The following is a 17,882-nucleotide window of genomic DNA, read 5'->3' as shown; positions in this document are numbered from 1 at the left end:
TTGGAAATTGCCCGTTGATATATTAAGTTTCGTACAGTGGCGCTCATTGAACTTAGCGGCAAAAGAGAAGAAGCTGCTATCCCTACTACTGATTTTTATATAAACACTAGAGTGGTGTATGATTTATTCCTGTGAAAAAGAGTATTACTTTCTTCTCTGTGTAAATCGATGGTTAGATTTTCTGATTCATTTCAAACGGTATTTTGACTAAACGTTAAAGTACTTATATTTTCCATTGGTAATCATACGATAGATTATTCAATAAATAAATACATAAAATATAGTAAAATTCTGAAATAATTTTTTAGAAAACTCACTGAATGTTCCGAATTTCTCAGTATTATTCTTATTTATTTTCATTTATTTTTATTACTCTTTACTAATTTATATGTTAATATGAATATTAAATAATTAGAAAAGTATAATCTGGCATATGGTTTTTTCTTGCGTTTATGAAATGTACTATTATTTTTACTACATAAAAAAAATTTTATCATATACTAACTCAATTTTTAGGTTACAAGTAGCATATATAACCTAAGAAGTTTATACGCTGATGAAATAGTTGCATAATAGGAGCAGTGTTTTCTTATTGCGTTTGTAGTTCATATTTTGTCCATACCTGTCGCTGAAGTCACACACGTTTCGAGCGAAAAATGTGCATATGAAAGCTATAATTTCTGAGATTATTAGTAATAAAAGGTTATGTTTTATAGAATGACATTATAAATATACGTCTTTATAAGTTTTTATAACGTAATGTTATAATAAATATGTTAAAATGGAAAAGCCCTGTCGAACATGCACTGACTTTAAAACATGGGTAAAGTTACAGCAGCAAACTTTTGATTCAGGAAAGGTATATTTAATTGAAATAAATATTTAAAAAAGTAGAAATAAATTTTTTGTATAATCTAATTACTTTTTGTAGAATGATGCTCAAAAGCAGCAATCAAATAATATTAATACAAACATTACTACCACTCAACGTGATGATTGTCCGTTAACTAGAGATGAAGTAGGTTCAAAAACATGGGCATTTTTACATACAATGGCAGCCCGTTATCCTGATCATCCAAGTGAAGAGCAAAAAAGTGATATGAAAAAATTTATGTATATATTTTCTAAGTTTTATCCCTGCCACACCTGTGCAGAAGATTTTCAAGAACAATTAAAAGATATGCCACCACAAACTGACTCGCAGAAAGTTTTGAGTCAATGGTTATGTGCTGTTCATAATGAGGTAAACAAAAAGTTAGGTAAACCAAAGTTTGATTGCAACTTAGTTGACCAAAGATGGAGAGATGGATGGTTGGATGGTTCATGTAATTGAATTAAAAAAAGACTCATAAACAGCAAGCATTTTCTTTACTGAAATGAATAATAGATTTATCTTGAAGTTGTAAATACATGAATAAATACCTACAAAGATATTGGTAGGCAATACAGAAACATCAAAGATATATTCGCAGTTACACAAGATTATATAAATGTCTGTTTATATGGATTTAATACAATATACAATTTTATGAACACTATTTTTAGGTAAATAATAATTTTAAGGATATATGCATGCTAGAGATCTTTTAAGATAAAACCATTCTAAAAGCATAATAATGATATAAATATTATTTACACCTCATAGAAATTTTATCCATCATTTCGTACATTTTTACATATTGCTCTTAAGAATAAGAGGAAGAAATAACAATTATGAGATTGTGAATGCTGAAACTACTTTTCGGAATCGAGGCTCGTAACTGTGATTTTGTCCATTACCACCAACTGGAACTACTTGGCATGTTCTAATGTGAAATGGAAAACGCGAATTTGCAATAGTAGGCCGTGTAACATAAAGAAATGTTGCATGTCCCACAAGAACGATCCAAAGAGAGCATCCTCTTACAACACTCTCCCTTATCCATTTGTCTACAAGCACAGTAATACACAGTACCTGTGAAATCAACAAAAGCATCTTTGTATTTTTTATGTATATAGCAAAGCATGTCTATGGAATTCTTAAGCATGTAATTAGTCAGCATTTTATATATATATATATTTATTATTTTCTTATGTGTTTGCATAAGTTTAATTAAGTACCGTCAATGGATGACATAGGAACCATGCTGATCCTAAAGAAAGTAGAGACCCGTAAAAATGGACCTTCTTTGTCATTTTCTTAGTTGTTTTAAAACAACGAAGAACGAATACAATCCATGCAATCAATTTCAATGCTACTAGTCCGTAACCTGGTGGTGATTCATAGATATAAAGGACTAAACCAGGATCAAAGATTTCAAATTGATACATATACAATGCCAGCTGACAAGCTGCACTAAGACAAATGAAATATGTGAGCCATCGAATTTGTTTAGGTGTTAATGCACTTTTAGTGATAGTATAGCCGAATGCTAACAGTAGCATAAGCACTGTATATAAAGTTTCTGAACATGCTTCTAAAAGATGACCTACTAAAGAAGCACTAGTTATAAAAACTCCTTTCAGTGCAAGGTTAAAATAACTGTAAATTTCTAATAAAATGCCTATTAATTGACATAGAAGAGAACCCATGAATAATTTATATGAAACATGTAGGAGTCTTCTTGAGCGTAATTGTACTGCTACATAAAAGCTTAATATGAGAAGTACTACATAAATGCAAGCTGCTATTAGTAATTCTGGTAGTATATCTGTAATTGAAAAATATTCATTAAAAATAATATATTACTATATTAAGTAAGTAAAAATTTAGTAATAAAAGTAAAAATTTTTACAGAAAAAATACTTGCAAAATTCATCTGCAGAAAAGTGCTCTTTCCATATGTTACCTGGAGATGCATTTGTTAATGAAATCCAATATGTAACATTTAAACCTGTTTTAGTAGAACAATCTGATAATACGATGAACCACCATGTTGGTCTGGATGATTGAAATCTTCTGTAGCTATTGCAATGTAGTGATGAATTATTTTTTACAACACATCCAGATATGGCTGATGTCAATGTAGACAATTGTATTATCTGACCATTTTCTACGCTTAAAATAGATTTTTTTTCTTCGCATGTTTTGTTTGAGGGATATACGCTAGGCCATTGATGAGGTGCATCATAATACAGTAAAAGATTTAGAGAACTGTTCTCACTCTCAATGTTTAAATCATACCGAAATGTGCCTTGTTTTGTGAGAAAACAAAATCTTGCAAGGAAGGCCCAATTCTGTAAAAAAAAAATCTATATATATATATTGTTATGTTTACAAAATGTATCGTTAAAAATATTTTTTAAAACGTTTTCATTTAATATGCTATATATGTATTGCTTAATTTCATATGTATAATAATTTATTTGGTTAATCGATAATTCATCAATCATCGTTTAAACAGACATAGAATGATTCACATTGAAATATTTTTATTATCGAGTTTAAAAAAGGAAAATACAATTTTGTATATTTCTCAATCCAAACAACGTAACTTTGTAAAATGTTGTTATACGAAATATATTCTGTGTTTACAGATGCTTGTGTTTTAAAAATTGTAAATAGATTTCTTTTTAATACTTCACGCGTTACGAGAGTCCCACGAAGTATTTTACTATTTACATGATGCAATAAGGTTAAAAAAGTAATGCAGTATCTTAAAAATTTACTTGACATAATTAAAACTCTATATGTTAGCGGATTGAAAAAGAATGTACACAATCATGACTAGTACAAAGACTGAGTAGCTATATTGCGTTACCAAGTAGTTAACTTCTATGATCAATATTTTCTTTACTACTGGATCTACATAAATGTGACTCTTTCCATGAAATGCTGATGTTTATTTTTTTCAATACAATGAGAAAACATAATATTTTTAAATGTTAAAACAATTAATTAAAACAATTATAAGTTAATTAAATCTAATGAAAAGGAAAAGTTTTTAGCTACGTTCATCGAGTGTTTAAAGTTCTTTTACCATTCTTGTATAATTTTCTATATTATCGACATCTAATTATAGAACTAAATTATAATACTAATACGAATAGAAATTGGAAGTTGAAACCTAAGATAGAAGTCTGTTTTACTAATAAATAATATACAATAATATTTGTTTCTATATATTTATTTAACGAAAAAGAACAAACTATTAATTATTATTATTAACGATTGTGTTTTTCTAAAGTACCTAAATGATATTTATTATCAATCGTATTAATTTATTTAAAAAATAATGTTATGTTATTAACTACATCTTTAATAAAAAATATTGGAAATTAAATGTAGGAAATGGAGAAGGTATCATGGTGCATATAATTTGATTAATTACGTATTTCTTCGAATATATTTAGAAAAAAAGAAAGATTTGTAAAGAAAATGTTGAATTTAATAGAAAAAGAAGATCGCCTTGTATAACGTAAATTATCAAACAAGAAAAGAGAGGAAGCTTTAAAGTAGGAACACATGATTGTACCAACTGTTATTACTGTACACATAACACATCGAGGGAGATACTAATTATTTAATGAATGATTTCCGGCAAGAGCATGCTACATGTTTAACTTATTGAATTGTTTTAAACTTAATATAAAAAATAATAACATAATTAAATTGGCCAAGAAGAAATGTTGAAATTTTTAATAAGCCATATTCAATACTGCAATAAAATATTGTTTATTTAGATATAAAATATTGAAAATTCCAACATTAATCTTATTGGCAAATACGCAATAATATATATATATATATATAAACTATACTATATATTTCTTTATATATATATACACTCCTATGTATACTTTTTATATATTATATATATTTTATTTTAAAATATAATATTTATATATAATATTTATACATATATAATATATATATATAATAGAATATATTAAGTATTTCCATATAAATATATTTATAAATATCTTTATCTCTATTTTATAAACAAATAAAACTCTGTTGTTGTATTAAACAGGGAAGAAAAAAGGAAGAGAAGTATAAAGGGAATTTGATTTTGTTCGTTGACATATAAGAATTATATTCAATTTTCCACAATACAAAAAAAAACTAACTTACCTTGAAAAGATGTTAAATGTCAGACCCCTTCAAGTTAAACTCGCAGGGAACTACGAGAAAATCCAGTTCAGGTAAGCTTTATATTTGTGCCCTTCCCCCATTTCCTATTCGAACAATATACCACGTTCTTCTTTCATCTAGAGTTTGCTTAAGGTAAAAGATGGTTTGTTTTTATGTAATCCATGCTTAATCGACTTATTCCAACTTTCGATCGTCTAATTCTAAAATATGCGCGAGACTAAACATATCTCTCATAATAAAATTAATAATGTTTATCACACGTGTATATTAACTCGTAATTAATTCTCGATAAATTAGATATTTCGTATAAGATTATTTCTCATTCTGAAATTTATTTCATATTTTAAACATAATTTCTCGCGAACGGATACGAATATATTAGAAAGAAATAAGCATCGTTGCGTTTCTTTTCTTCTCTTTTTTCTTTTTTTTATGATAATGTTATTTTTTTCCTTTGACTTTAATCCATTATCTATCGGCGAGTTGTTTTAAATACATATATAGATAAATCGATAACGTCCACTTGCAACGCGATTGATAATTTATTTCAGAACACAACTATCGTATATTTCATTGTCATATTCGCTCTTACGGATCGTTTGTTAAATATATTTTAAGAAGAAGAAACATTTTCTTCATTATAATTTCTGTCTTTTTTCTTTTTTCAGAAGACATGAATAGGTACATCATAGGATAAGACATTTTTTGCAGGGGATTTTTTTATGCTCTTCATACAGTGAAAATTATAACAAACGATTATCTAAAAAATTATTGAAGATATTCAAAAAAAACATTCTTTTAGATTTTTATTATATAAAAATCTGTATATACTAGGAAAATTCCCAACCACAAAAAAATTGTTAATTTTCATGAAGAAACGAGATGGAACATGTTGAACATTGTTACATAGGCGATTTTCAATAAATCAAAATGTTACAAATATTTCCTAGGTGAGCATTTCAATATACAAATATATACCTATAATTTATTATAAAGTACACATAAATCTATCAAATTCTATTTCCGTATTTTTATACAAACTAATATTCGAATCTTTTTGTGTTCTTTCAGAATCGATTTCAGAAATTATTCCAAAGTATCTGTATACAAGTATCGTATTAAAGACAAAGAAAAACAATGAAGTTATTTAAACGAGAGAGATTCAAACTTTCCATAAAAAAAAAAAAAAAGGAAAAGATTCTCTCGTTATTATCACATGCAATATGTTACTACCGTTTTTATGATTCAGTCAACCAATATATCTACCATATATACTTTCATTCATAAATACGTGATGACATTGTAACGTAATGACATAGTAAACAATGGCTGAAAAGTGTTGATTTGATAAAAACAAGAATCAATTAATATATAAAAAAAAAAAAGAAAGAAAGAAGAAGTAAGAATAAGAGTCAATTGATTCTACGAGACAACTTTGCACGTTTTTGACCTAGACAGATGCAAATATGTAATATCTTCCTTTTTTCTTTTCACTCTCTCTCTCTCTCTCTCTCTCTCTCTCTCTCTCTCTCTGTCTCTATCTCTATCTCTCTCCGTCTTTCTATTTGTCTGTCTCTCTTTATCTTAAAAGAGATCCCCGAGAGGTCCCGCGTGAGTATTCTCGGCGTTGGAAGCAGTACGCATGCGTCTGTAAAACCGTTTCGACCGCACCGCTCGAGATGCGGATAAAGCGGTGCATCGCGTCTGGGTTGACTTCAGGACCACACGACTAGAGGTGCCTAGGTGTTGTATATAAACTGTTAACTCGTCGATGAGGAAGGCAATTAGTAGAAGAAAAAAGCAAAGCGTTAAGAGAAAAAGGAGAGAAAAAGAAAAACGGGATTGGCAAATGAATAACGACAAGGAGGAGGAAATACTTGGAATTCTTTCAATCTTTATTTGACCAAAAGAAAAGTAAGAAAAATCTGTTAAGAGAAATAGAAGAAAAATAATAACAAACATATCCAAGAAGTTTATAGTGTTTCTTCTTATTTTGTGTGAGAAAAATTATTTATTGTATTGGACACGATTGTTTTATTCTTGAGAAGAGTAAAAGAAATATTTAGGGGATGAGCTGATATAATTCTGTTCGGATTTTAAGAGAAAGAGAGAGAGAAAGGGAGAGAGAGGGAGAAGGAGAGAGAGAGAGAGAGAGAGAGAGAGAGAGGGAGAAGGAGAGAGAGAGAGAGAAAGAGAGAGATAGAGAGAGAGAGATAAAAGGGGAGAAGGAGAGAGAGAGAGAGAGAAAGAGAGAGATAGAGAGAGAGAGATAAAAGGGGAGAATGAGAGTGGTCGTCAAAATGATAGTGATTATATCTACTGATATCACTTCGTTATCAATAAAATAAACGTTTAGGAATGATAGACGGGAAAAAAGAAGATAAAGATAGGAATATTATAGGCAGAAATATCTGTTAGGACGAGATGAAATCGACAAGGTAAGAAAAAAGTGTGTGGCATTGTATTGTATAATACATATTTTCGTGATTCATTTGACGTGTGTGTCTATACGTGTATTCATGTTGTATGTGATAAATGACAAGTGAAATTATATTATTGTTGTTATTTCCTTTTTTTTTCCTAGTTTATTTTCTTTCCGTAGTAGACAATCAAAAATTTAGTGAATTATTATTTTTCGTTAGGTGCGGCAATAATGCGGGATTTTCTTCGTTCTTTTTCGTATACATAAATAATCGAATTACTAAGATTGATCAATATGAAACAAATTGTTTTGTCTATATATATTCATGTATTTATTTAGTTATTTATTTAATTATTGAATATCATTGTACGCAAAACGAGTATTCTCTATTTTATCGAGAAGACAAATATTCATTTAAAATTATTAAGATTATTGACTTTACGAGTGCGGTCAATGAAGGAACCTTTTTACTATTGATTCGCCTAAGAATATCGTGTTTATAAACCTCAGTTAGATACATAGATACATACGTAGTTAATTTCAAATCGATATACATACGCATTGTCTTAAAATACGTATATATAATGTCATTGAATCGTTTTAAATGGGACATTATGAGTGAAAAAAAATATATGTGATATTATATGCATGTTCGTTTATTTTCTATTTTTTTTATTTTTTATTTTTTATTTTTTGAACAAAGAAATACGAATTTGTGGAAATTACGTAATAAAATACATAATAAAAATTTCGAAACATAAATATCCGAAATTATGGTTTAGTACTATAAGTATTTTATACAATTTTTAGTTTTTCTTTTATATCTGATAAGATTAGATATGATTACTTATCGAGAAAAACATCAAAAAGTCTAAAAATTAAAAGTGGTTATCACTTAGTTTTATTTATTTTCAGTTTTAAACATGTTCTACTTTTCGTTCTTTTTTTACTATTGTCGAGTCACACTATATTTAAGATAAGCTTGTTGAATTAATTAAGGAATTTTTGATATGAGATATGTAAAAGTAAAAAAAAATTGATTTTGATATGTAGGTATATATAATATTTTGTAGCAACATTTAATCACATTATTTGAAATGATTATATTCATGTTTATCGAGAATTGACAATAATATTAATCTTTAAAATTTTATTTTATCATATTATTGGAAATGAATCGAAAATGATTCAAATTATTGTATATGATCAAATTTGAATTTACTTAGATCTTTTTTACGATTTTGTTATATGTAAAAAGAAATGAAGTTTTATATAAAGAAATGAAGAGCTAACCTTTATATTTCGAAAATTAAACATTCGTATCACATAAATTGATATAACGCGAGACACAAGTGATAAGTTTTTTATTTTGGCACTTGAGCAATTATATACTAACACGTATGTATATATAAAAATCGAAAGAAACTATTCGTCGATTCATTATCAATTTTTGTCATGTAGATAAGAAAATAAAGAAACTATGAGATTAAATTAATCATAAGTTTATAAAGATTATTATTTACTTTTCTTTGTAGGTATTGAGTGCAAAATATGCTTTGGAGAGTGACGAAGAGTAAAGAAGAATTTTCACCAGGCCCATTAACGTTTAATCGAAAATTTTTTGAAAATAAGAGATAACGAACTTCAAAAACCGGCTGAAGAATGAAGAAAAGATTGCTTTTCGGTTTTGTATGTGCCGTATTACTTTTTATCGTAATGACATCGAACGATAATACTATCGTGCAAAAGGTTACAAATTTTATTGTAACAGACAACAATGATGTTTCATGTTACGAGATCTCCAATACTTATGGTTTTCCTCACTTGGAGTCTGGTACGTTTCCTTATTTAAGATATTATTTCATTTTAATTGTAACATTCGATGTAAAACCGTACAAGTTTTTCTTTTAATTTCGTTTCTTTAATATTTATTTTATCACTAAAGAAACTCTATGCAATCCGATTATTATTATAAATTTTTACAAAATCGAAGAATTAGGTTCGAAGATAGAATTCCACGATTTTACATTCGCTGTAATTATTTATTTATTTTTTTAACAAACAAAAAACATTATAAAATTAATCTTTTGTTATTATCAAATTTGATTATTACCATTTGAAAGCTTTTATTTCCATAACTTTTTATAATTCGAAGCACTTTTTATTGTTGAAATATTTCTTTCATACGAATCCGCGATTCGCGTTTCTTTTTTTTGATAGAATAATACAAATCATTATTATATATTTTTTGTCACTTCACATATTTCTATATGTATTTATATGTCAAAATACACATCTGTTGTAGCAATGAAAAGATAAGTTATTTGTCTCATTGTATGCATGCAAGTACATAATCATTCAATTCGTCATAAGTGAAGGTTTCATTACTCGTGTTATTCGCGAACGTCCTGTTGCATTAGAAATTACTAACATTGACACAATACAACATATTAGCTCGACAAAAAAAAGACATCGTCATTTATGTATCTACATATATGTGCGTGTACATGAGTTTAATTCTTTGGGATGTAGGATTTTAAGAAAAAAAGATTTTAGTTGCATAGAAGGTCGTTAGATTGTTGTTTCAATGTAAGATGGAAAACATTCCATTGTGCATATATAAATACTAAAAAGTTAGGACATTTTTCATTTTACTATGTCCATAAAGAGTTAAATATGATCAAATTAATTTATCGTTTTAATATGTTCATACGCGATTCGCATCGAAGCAATAGAGTTAATGACAAATTGTAGAGAAGTAAAGTGGTGACATTATATGAAAATATATATATTCGAAATGTATACGAAAAAAAATTTCAAAGAGAATATGTATGCGATTAGAAAAAATTTTTACATTCTAAAACATTGTAATTTTATAACATGTTTCGTGAGAATATTTATATGATTTGTAATCGAAAGAAAATTGGATTTTTTTTATTTTATATAAATTTTCAAAATAATCAATTAGATCGTCTCTCTCTCTCTCTCTCTCTCTCTCTCTCTTTTTCTCTAACTGCTTCTCTTTGTTGTATTATTATCAATGATAATGTTAATATATAGAACAATGTTTTATCAGCAAATTATAATAAACATTAGAAAAGTTTTTTGAGATTCAGCTCACGATGTGTACAGCGTAAATACATTTTAAATGAATGACAAACGCACGTAACTTTAAATGCACCTCACGCGAAGGTCTGAAAGACATACCGTGCAAGTCACCATTGAATTTCCGTACTAATGTATTACAATAAATAATAGTTATCATGGTACACAGTATGTGATTGTAGTAAGAACAAAAATTGCGATCGTAGAATTATGATTTCGTTAAAGTAAACGTTACATATATCTAAATATGTAATTGTTGTAAATTGAACGTTTGCATTAATAATCGAGTATGTCATGTCGACAATCAACAAGAAAGAGAGAGAGAGAGAGAGAGAGAGAGAGAGAGAGAAATTGTTTCTAAGACAGGTAGGTTTTCTTTTCCTTTGTAAATAATTTTAAACAATACTAAGAAGAAAATAAATTTTATACGAAAGCTTCCGGTATTCTAAATAAATTATCATATCCATGCTTTCAACACATGAATAGATTGCATTCTTTATGTACTGACACAGTGCAACATATTAGCCCGAGAAAATATGATAATAGCTGACGATAACATATTGTTATGAAGACAAATGGTTTTTTCAAGAGAAAAAGAAAGATTTTCAAATCTTGATTAAAATATCTCCGTGTTAATCCTTTTCTTTTTATAACAATTTTTTATTACGAATGTCATATTTTCATATTAGTGAAACTATGTATATTTTTTTATCTAAACGAATGATTAGATAATCACTCAAGTTTTATTAAATTCCTAGAAAGATTAAGATTCTATTTGGTCGCTATTTATTGAACGATTTTTATAGTCTCTTTTATTTATTTTTCTTGTAGATCGTGAGAAACCTATACTCGGGAAGAATATATTTTTCCATGAGACATCCTGTTTTGGTGAAAAAGGAATCGTTTTGAATCCACGTCAGGCTTGTGCTGTGGAATCGGCGGCTCTCATGAATCCAGAAAGTACAATTTATCTTTTATTTCTTAGTCCTTCGTCAATATCCTTGGAAACGAAAGAAATGATAAAGCAATTGTCGAGTTATCCAAACGTCAAGATTAGAAGGATTTTCCCAGAAGCTTATATGAAAGATACACCGTTGGAAGATTGGTATAAAAGTGGTACTCTGATGAAGAGTAAATGGAAGCGTAGTCATATGTCGGACATTTTGAGATATTTGACTCTTTGGAAATATGGAGGAATATATCTTGACTTGGACGTCGTCGTTACGACGTAAGTTTTTGTTTCTCTTATTCTGTGTTTCTTTTGTTTGTGATTAAAACAAAACTCACCAAATTTTGTTTTATTTTATCGCTTTAAAACATTTGCATTCAAAATTGAAAACGTAATGGTTCAAACAATTTTGCGTAAACATTTTATAAAATTTACTTTTTTGTTTTTATTCCTTTCTTATAAAACGAAGACTTGAATCTTATTAAAATTTTATATATAGTTCTACTTCCATTATGATGTTCACAATATGTACAAATGAATGTTGTACTAATATTGACAAGTTGTCCAGTTACAAAGTATTATCATATATACGAAGAGAGTGTCGCGTAATTGCATTGCTTTCCAGTGATAGAGTGAAGGATAATATCACTCTTGTTGAGAATGAATAATTCCTGCTCCATTAAATAAAGAATGTAGTATATATCTTATCGTTTTTCATTTTATGATTACGTATCGTAATATGATACGATTACGTATATATCCACGAAGTATATTTGCTACTATGCATTGAAATTTAATGAAAACGTTATTCAAAAATACTTTGTCCTTAAATATTAAAATTAAACAGTAAACAGACTTATCATAGACTTTTTTTCATAGTATATAATCATGTTACCTGCTATCAAAAAAAAAAAATCAAGTAAGTGTTCAAACTGCGTGTTACCTTTTGCAATACAAAGTTCTACTCTTTTAATTAAATTTCGATGTGTATCAATGAATAAGTTTCACAGATCTATAATTCTATATGCACATATTATCCGTTCTCAATGTTTGTGGATTTTGTCTATGGGAATTTCGTAAACGATTGACTGTAAATATCCATATAAATAAAAATCCAATAAATATAATATAAAACCAGAACACGTGCAATCCAGCGAAATGGACCGCTTATATTCATAAAGACTTTTATTACATTAAAAATGATTCTCTCAATAATTTATTGGACAAATGTACCTTTATTCTAAATCATAAAAATTTATCTGAATGTCACATATAATACCGCATAGAAAAAGTTATATGATAACATTTAAAAAAATAAAAGTGACTTTAATTTTTTATTTAATAATATTTTAAAATGATAATAATATTTTAAATCGGAGTACTTATCTATGATAAACTGATATCGAATAATAATAAATAAAACAAAATAAATCTATTTGCCAGGTCATTGGAGAATTTAACAAATTTTGCTGGTGCTGAGGATTGGGATGATGTAGCAGCCGGTGTGTTGGGTTTTAGTTCGAACATTCTTGGACGTCGTATGGCAGATGCTTGCCTTCGTGATTTGAAAAAAAATTTTCGTGGTAATGATTGGGGTAACAATGGACCTGGCGTTATTACGAGAATTCTACAAAAAATATGTTCTACCAAATACGTAAGTACATATTCCACATTCTGCGAATCTTTATCTTAATTTATTAAAGATAAACATTTAACAGTCTTTATTTTAATCGCTTTTATATAATAAAATAGTTTATATAATAACATTTTTGACACATATCTAGTTTGAAAATTAAAATTCGTAGTATCAACTGCGGAACGTAATTTTCGTATTTTTTGAAGTATTCTTTTTTCACTCAACTTTTCAATTAAAATAAGAGGAAAAATAAATCTAAATATACATTTTTCTCTGAACGAAACCCAAGAAAAAATTTTTTATAAAATGTAATATTACAAATAGTAATGTTTTAAAAACAAATTTTCAATTCTTCGAATCGAATCAAACAGTTTATTGTTACCTGTCTCATAAAATCATTTTATAGAATCAAATTCAAATGCACGAACTAACCCAATTCTCTAGTGCTTATAGTAAATTTATTCGAATTCTACGCTATTAAGTTCTTACATATGTACGTAGTTCATCGATCCACGTTGGCAACCAAGAGTTCACGATGATAAATCGATCAAGATTAAACTTTAACGGGTCTTTATTTCCAACAGACTCGAGATATGTCGGTGTCACGTTGCCACGGCTTCAAAGTTTTTCCACCCTCTGCTTTCTATCCGATTCATTACAAAAAGTGGAAAAAATATTTCGAGAAGGAAAAGAGCAATTCAACGATGGAGATATTGAAGCAAGCTCGAGCGATACACGTGTGGAATAATCTCAGTAAATCGACAAAAATTCATGTGAATAGCAACGTTCCTTACATCGTTATAGCTCGCAAATATTGTCCGAAAGTATTTTCGAACTGTAATGATACCTTCTAAAAAATCAGACAAGAAATCAAGGAAGTGAATTTCTACTGATCTCGATTACTGTTATAATAATCGTTTACTTTATTTTTATAACTTTTATTAAGAATATTTTTTTTATCACTTTTCTTTTTTATCACATAACGAAGAGATAAGTATGGTATAGAAAAAAAAAGAAAAAGAATAAAATTAATTCTTCTTTTATAATTTTTTTTTATTACAACGAACGTAATTTTATTATGATTAATTTTTATTATAATATTAAAAGTTAACAATTTTACAAACGTTTTACATACGAGAAGTGGATAAAAAATGATAAATAAATAAGAAAAAAATAAAATAAAATAAAAGTATTGAAAAAAAGAAAGAAAGAAAGAGAATAGAGATGGGACACAATAATAATACTAAGGAGATAATAAATAAGAGACTTAATGTATTATGCAGAAAAGATTTTCGCGGATGTTTATGAAATTTATTTTGATTAAAAATGAAATGATTAGAAGATGGAGATAAGAACTTTTAGATATGAATTGTAACTTTTAGTTAATGAATTGTAAAATGAATAATTAGGATATATAATGTCTTTTTTAATTGGAGTGACAATTAAATAATTTATTTATTAAGAAGGAAGTTAAATCTTCGAATTGAATGGTCAACAGAGTAAAATTAAAGTATCTAGTACTTCTAATTGAATGGAATGAATGTATGTGGATAGACATTTTCTAATAGATAGAAAATATTATGAAGCAATAGATATGTGAAAAATAAGTATGAAAATATGTGATGACGTAGCATTTTTACGAAGAATCGATTTTCATGGTGTTGTCCTAATAAACAATATTAATTAAAAAAGAGAAAGCACGAAAGATTAATAGCGAACTTGACGAAGAAGTGAGAAAAAATGATATAAATAAGTATGACAATCCTCTTCTACGTCTCTCATATGTAATTATCATACTCAAGGAATTAATGTTTATCCTCACTAATCGCAAGATTGCGATCAATTGACAACATGTTACACAAGTAGAATAGTTTGATTTATTATCCCGTTGATTTTCGATCCGTCATTCGTTTCATAAAATTTTCTAATTTATTGAATTTTTAAATTACTTAAAATTCTTTTATTATTGTATTTATTTATTATTTGTAAAAACTTGTTATATTTTATATTAGAATATCGTTTCTTTTCTAAGTAAAATAAGAAAAAAGAGAAAAACAAAGAATTATTTATAACGTTAAAAAATTTAATTGAAATGAAAAGAATATATATATATTTTTTCATTTCAATTAAATTTTTATTCATTCAATTTTTTTCAATTTCATTTCAATTAAATTACACATATATATATATGTATATTATATATATATATACATACATACATACATACATATATATATATATATATATATATATATATATATATAGATAGATAAACGTCGTATTAATGTGCCATTCGTGTCGTCGATTATTGGATAATTAACCGCTTGCTCTTTATCATAAGCGCTTATCACTTTAGTGAAATATCAATAGCGGTAATATATCAGTATTAAACCAATAATCGGACCATGTTCCTAAAGAGCTTGACACAGCATATAAAGAAACGGAGTAAGATTAAACTCTTGTATTCTGTTTTCTAAAATTCTATGTTTTTTGTAAATAAATGAAGAGAGAGTTTCTCTCAGATATAATGCGATTGTGTTTAATCTCTTGAACCGAACGATATCTTTTTTCTTTTATTTTCTGAAACTCATGAAAAAACAATACATTAACTCATTTACATTCGTAAGCGGGATAATCCGCCTATCGCGATTTTCAATTATCAAGACCCGTGGAATATTCCGTTCTCGATAACAATATCCCGTCACCATAAAATATTTCGGTAATGTCTTATGAGCAATATATTTTTATTATATTTTTCCTTATTTATTGTTCTTCAGATCTTTTTAATTACAATTAATCCGTTTAAGTATAGATAAGAACATAGAAATTCTATACTTCAAGAACATTATAAGTACGTTATAGCGATTCTAACAATCTACTGATAAAAATTAAATATTAAAAAAAAATTAAGTATTTAAATGTAAAAAATTTCATACGTATGTATAATCCGCATAAAAATATTTCCATTAATGAATCATTAATGCAATGTAGAAGCCGTTTGTATTACATACAATTTATTCGAGCCAAACGAGTGAGATTTGGTATTAAATTTTATAAATCATGTAACTGTGAAACAAAAAAATATATATATAAGATTTCAAAATATACATTGGAAAAGACAAAATTGATTCTGAATCTGTTAATATAAATGTCGTGATGAATTTAATGAAAGAGAGTGAACTATTGCATCAAGGATACTGTCTTTACATAGATAACTGATACAGTTCACCGATTTTATATCGTGAACTGTATAATATGCAAGCAAATATTAAAATTTTGAAACCAACAACAGTAATAGATTATAGTAAAAATATGGATGGATTTGATAAAGGGGACCAAATGTTAATTAAATTTCAAAAAATACGCAGATGTAAGAAAGTGTATAAAAAAATATTTTCTTATTTTGTGGATATAATGCAGTTAAATAATTATATCCTCTTTAAGAAAAAATAAAAAGGATCGAACTTTCCATATTTACAAGCAAAAACTAGCGGAAGAAATTATTGCCAAGCGTTTAAAAAATAAAAAGATAAGGGAAAAAAAGAATAAAAATATCAAAGTGATACAGTGTACGTTTATATAAGTTCCTTAAAAGAGAAACTATTTTAAAATGTGATATTTGTGATGTATCGTTATGTATATATCATTTTAAAGATTATCATATTAATTAAAAAAAATCTACAGATTATCTCAGTTTATTTATTGTACAAATGTATAATATAATCTTTTGTTTGATCATTGTACATAATTTCTAAGTTAAAATTAATAATAAACAAAAATATAAGAACTATCGTTGCATGATTTTACGCGGTGATATGGGCCGATTATTAATTGAACGTCTCGGATGAATAATGTTAGTAGTATATTTAGAACTATGATATAAATGGATTAATAATAATAATAATAATAATAATAATATTAAAAACAAATAAAAATCTCGATCGTCTCTAATCGGAAATGATCAAAAGATTTCCTTTATTATTGGATGAAATGAATAAAAAAAAAAAAAAATAATGAATAACAAAAGAAAGTGATAAAAAGGGAAGAAAAGATATCAAGAATGACACTAATTCCGCACGTGCAGATGATAAGAGCCGTATTTTTTCTAAATTCACGTGCATATCGTTGAAATCCGCGTGTGAACAGTAACATAAACAAAATATGATTGCACCGGCGCGGCGGCGGGAAGCGAGGCCAAATTTCTTTTACTTTTACATTGAAAATTTGATCGCGCAATTTTTTATGTCGAATCTAGATAAAAGGTCGAAATATTCCAAAGAATTATCTCCCGCGGTGCCTATAATTAAAACCATATTCGAACGATTCGTTGATAATAATGAGAGTAAGAAAGAAAGAAAAAGAAGTTTGCACGATTTGTAACAGTGCTTCTCGTTTATTGAACATCATTTATGTATTTTTTCTTCATACGTAAGAATTTTGTGAAAAAAGAATTTTTTCTTATATCGAAGAATTTCCAAATGTTATTGTGAATTCGTAAAAATTGGTTAAAGGATTTTTTTTTAATATTTATATTTTTGAAATGTTTACTTATATATTCGCCCTTATACAAATAATAATAATAATAATAATAATAATAATAATAATATAATATTATACATATATATAATAATATTAATGTAATATAATACTATACAATAATTGTATTATTATATGAATATTAATTATATATTATAAT

General features: G+C 27.1%; 3 protein-coding genes across 3 annotated transcripts; 2 read left to right on the top strand and 1 right to left on the bottom strand.

Annotated features, from left to right (window-relative positions):
• The first annotated feature begins 362 nt into the window (after window positions 1-362).
• Window positions 363-1,333, top strand: LOC127062337 (FAD-linked sulfhydryl oxidase ALR). Its single transcript, XM_050990344.1, has 2 exons — window positions 363-859; window positions 932-1,333. Exons 1-2 carry the CDS (start codon window positions 782-784, stop codon window positions 1,331-1,333), a joined length of 480 nt encoding a protein of 159 aa, XP_050846301.1. The 5' UTR covers window positions 363-781.
• A 63-nt stretch (window positions 1,334-1,396) lies between these two features.
• On the top strand, window positions 1,397-17,271 carry LOC127062333 (lactosylceramide 4-alpha-galactosyltransferase-like). The gene is made up of 8 exons (XM_050990336.1): window positions 1,397-1,545; window positions 4,953-5,124; window positions 5,743-6,024; window positions 6,146-7,512; window positions 9,032-9,330; window positions 11,433-11,829; window positions 12,994-13,204; window positions 13,771-17,271. The coding sequence occupies exons 5-8, from the start codon at window positions 9,159-9,161 to the stop codon at window positions 14,038-14,040; spliced, it is 1,050 nt and encodes a 349-aa protein (XP_050846293.1). The 5' UTR covers window positions 1,397-1,545; window positions 4,953-5,124; window positions 5,743-6,024; window positions 6,146-7,512; window positions 9,032-9,158; the 3' UTR covers window positions 14,041-17,271.
• Window positions 1,416-3,755, bottom strand: LOC127062329 (transmembrane protein 145-like). Its single transcript, XM_050990328.1, has 4 exons — window positions 3,560-3,755; window positions 2,790-3,216; window positions 2,101-2,690; window positions 1,416-1,954 (listed from the first exon to the last, which is right to left on the bottom strand). The coding sequence occupies exons 1-4, from the start codon at window positions 3,653-3,655 to the stop codon at window positions 1,712-1,714; spliced, it is 1,356 nt and encodes a 451-aa protein (XP_050846285.1). The 5' UTR covers window positions 3,656-3,755; the 3' UTR covers window positions 1,416-1,711.
• Window positions 17,272-17,882: the final 611 nt, after the last annotated feature.

Source organism: Vespula vulgaris, chromosome 3 (genome assembly GCF_905475345.1).
Source record: "Vespula vulgaris chromosome 3, iyVesVulg1.1, whole genome shotgun sequence".
In the NCBI taxonomy this organism is placed as follows: Eukaryota; Metazoa; Arthropoda; class Insecta; order Hymenoptera; family Vespidae; genus Vespula; species Vespula vulgaris.
This window is presented reverse-complemented; position numbering and strand designations above follow the sequence as displayed.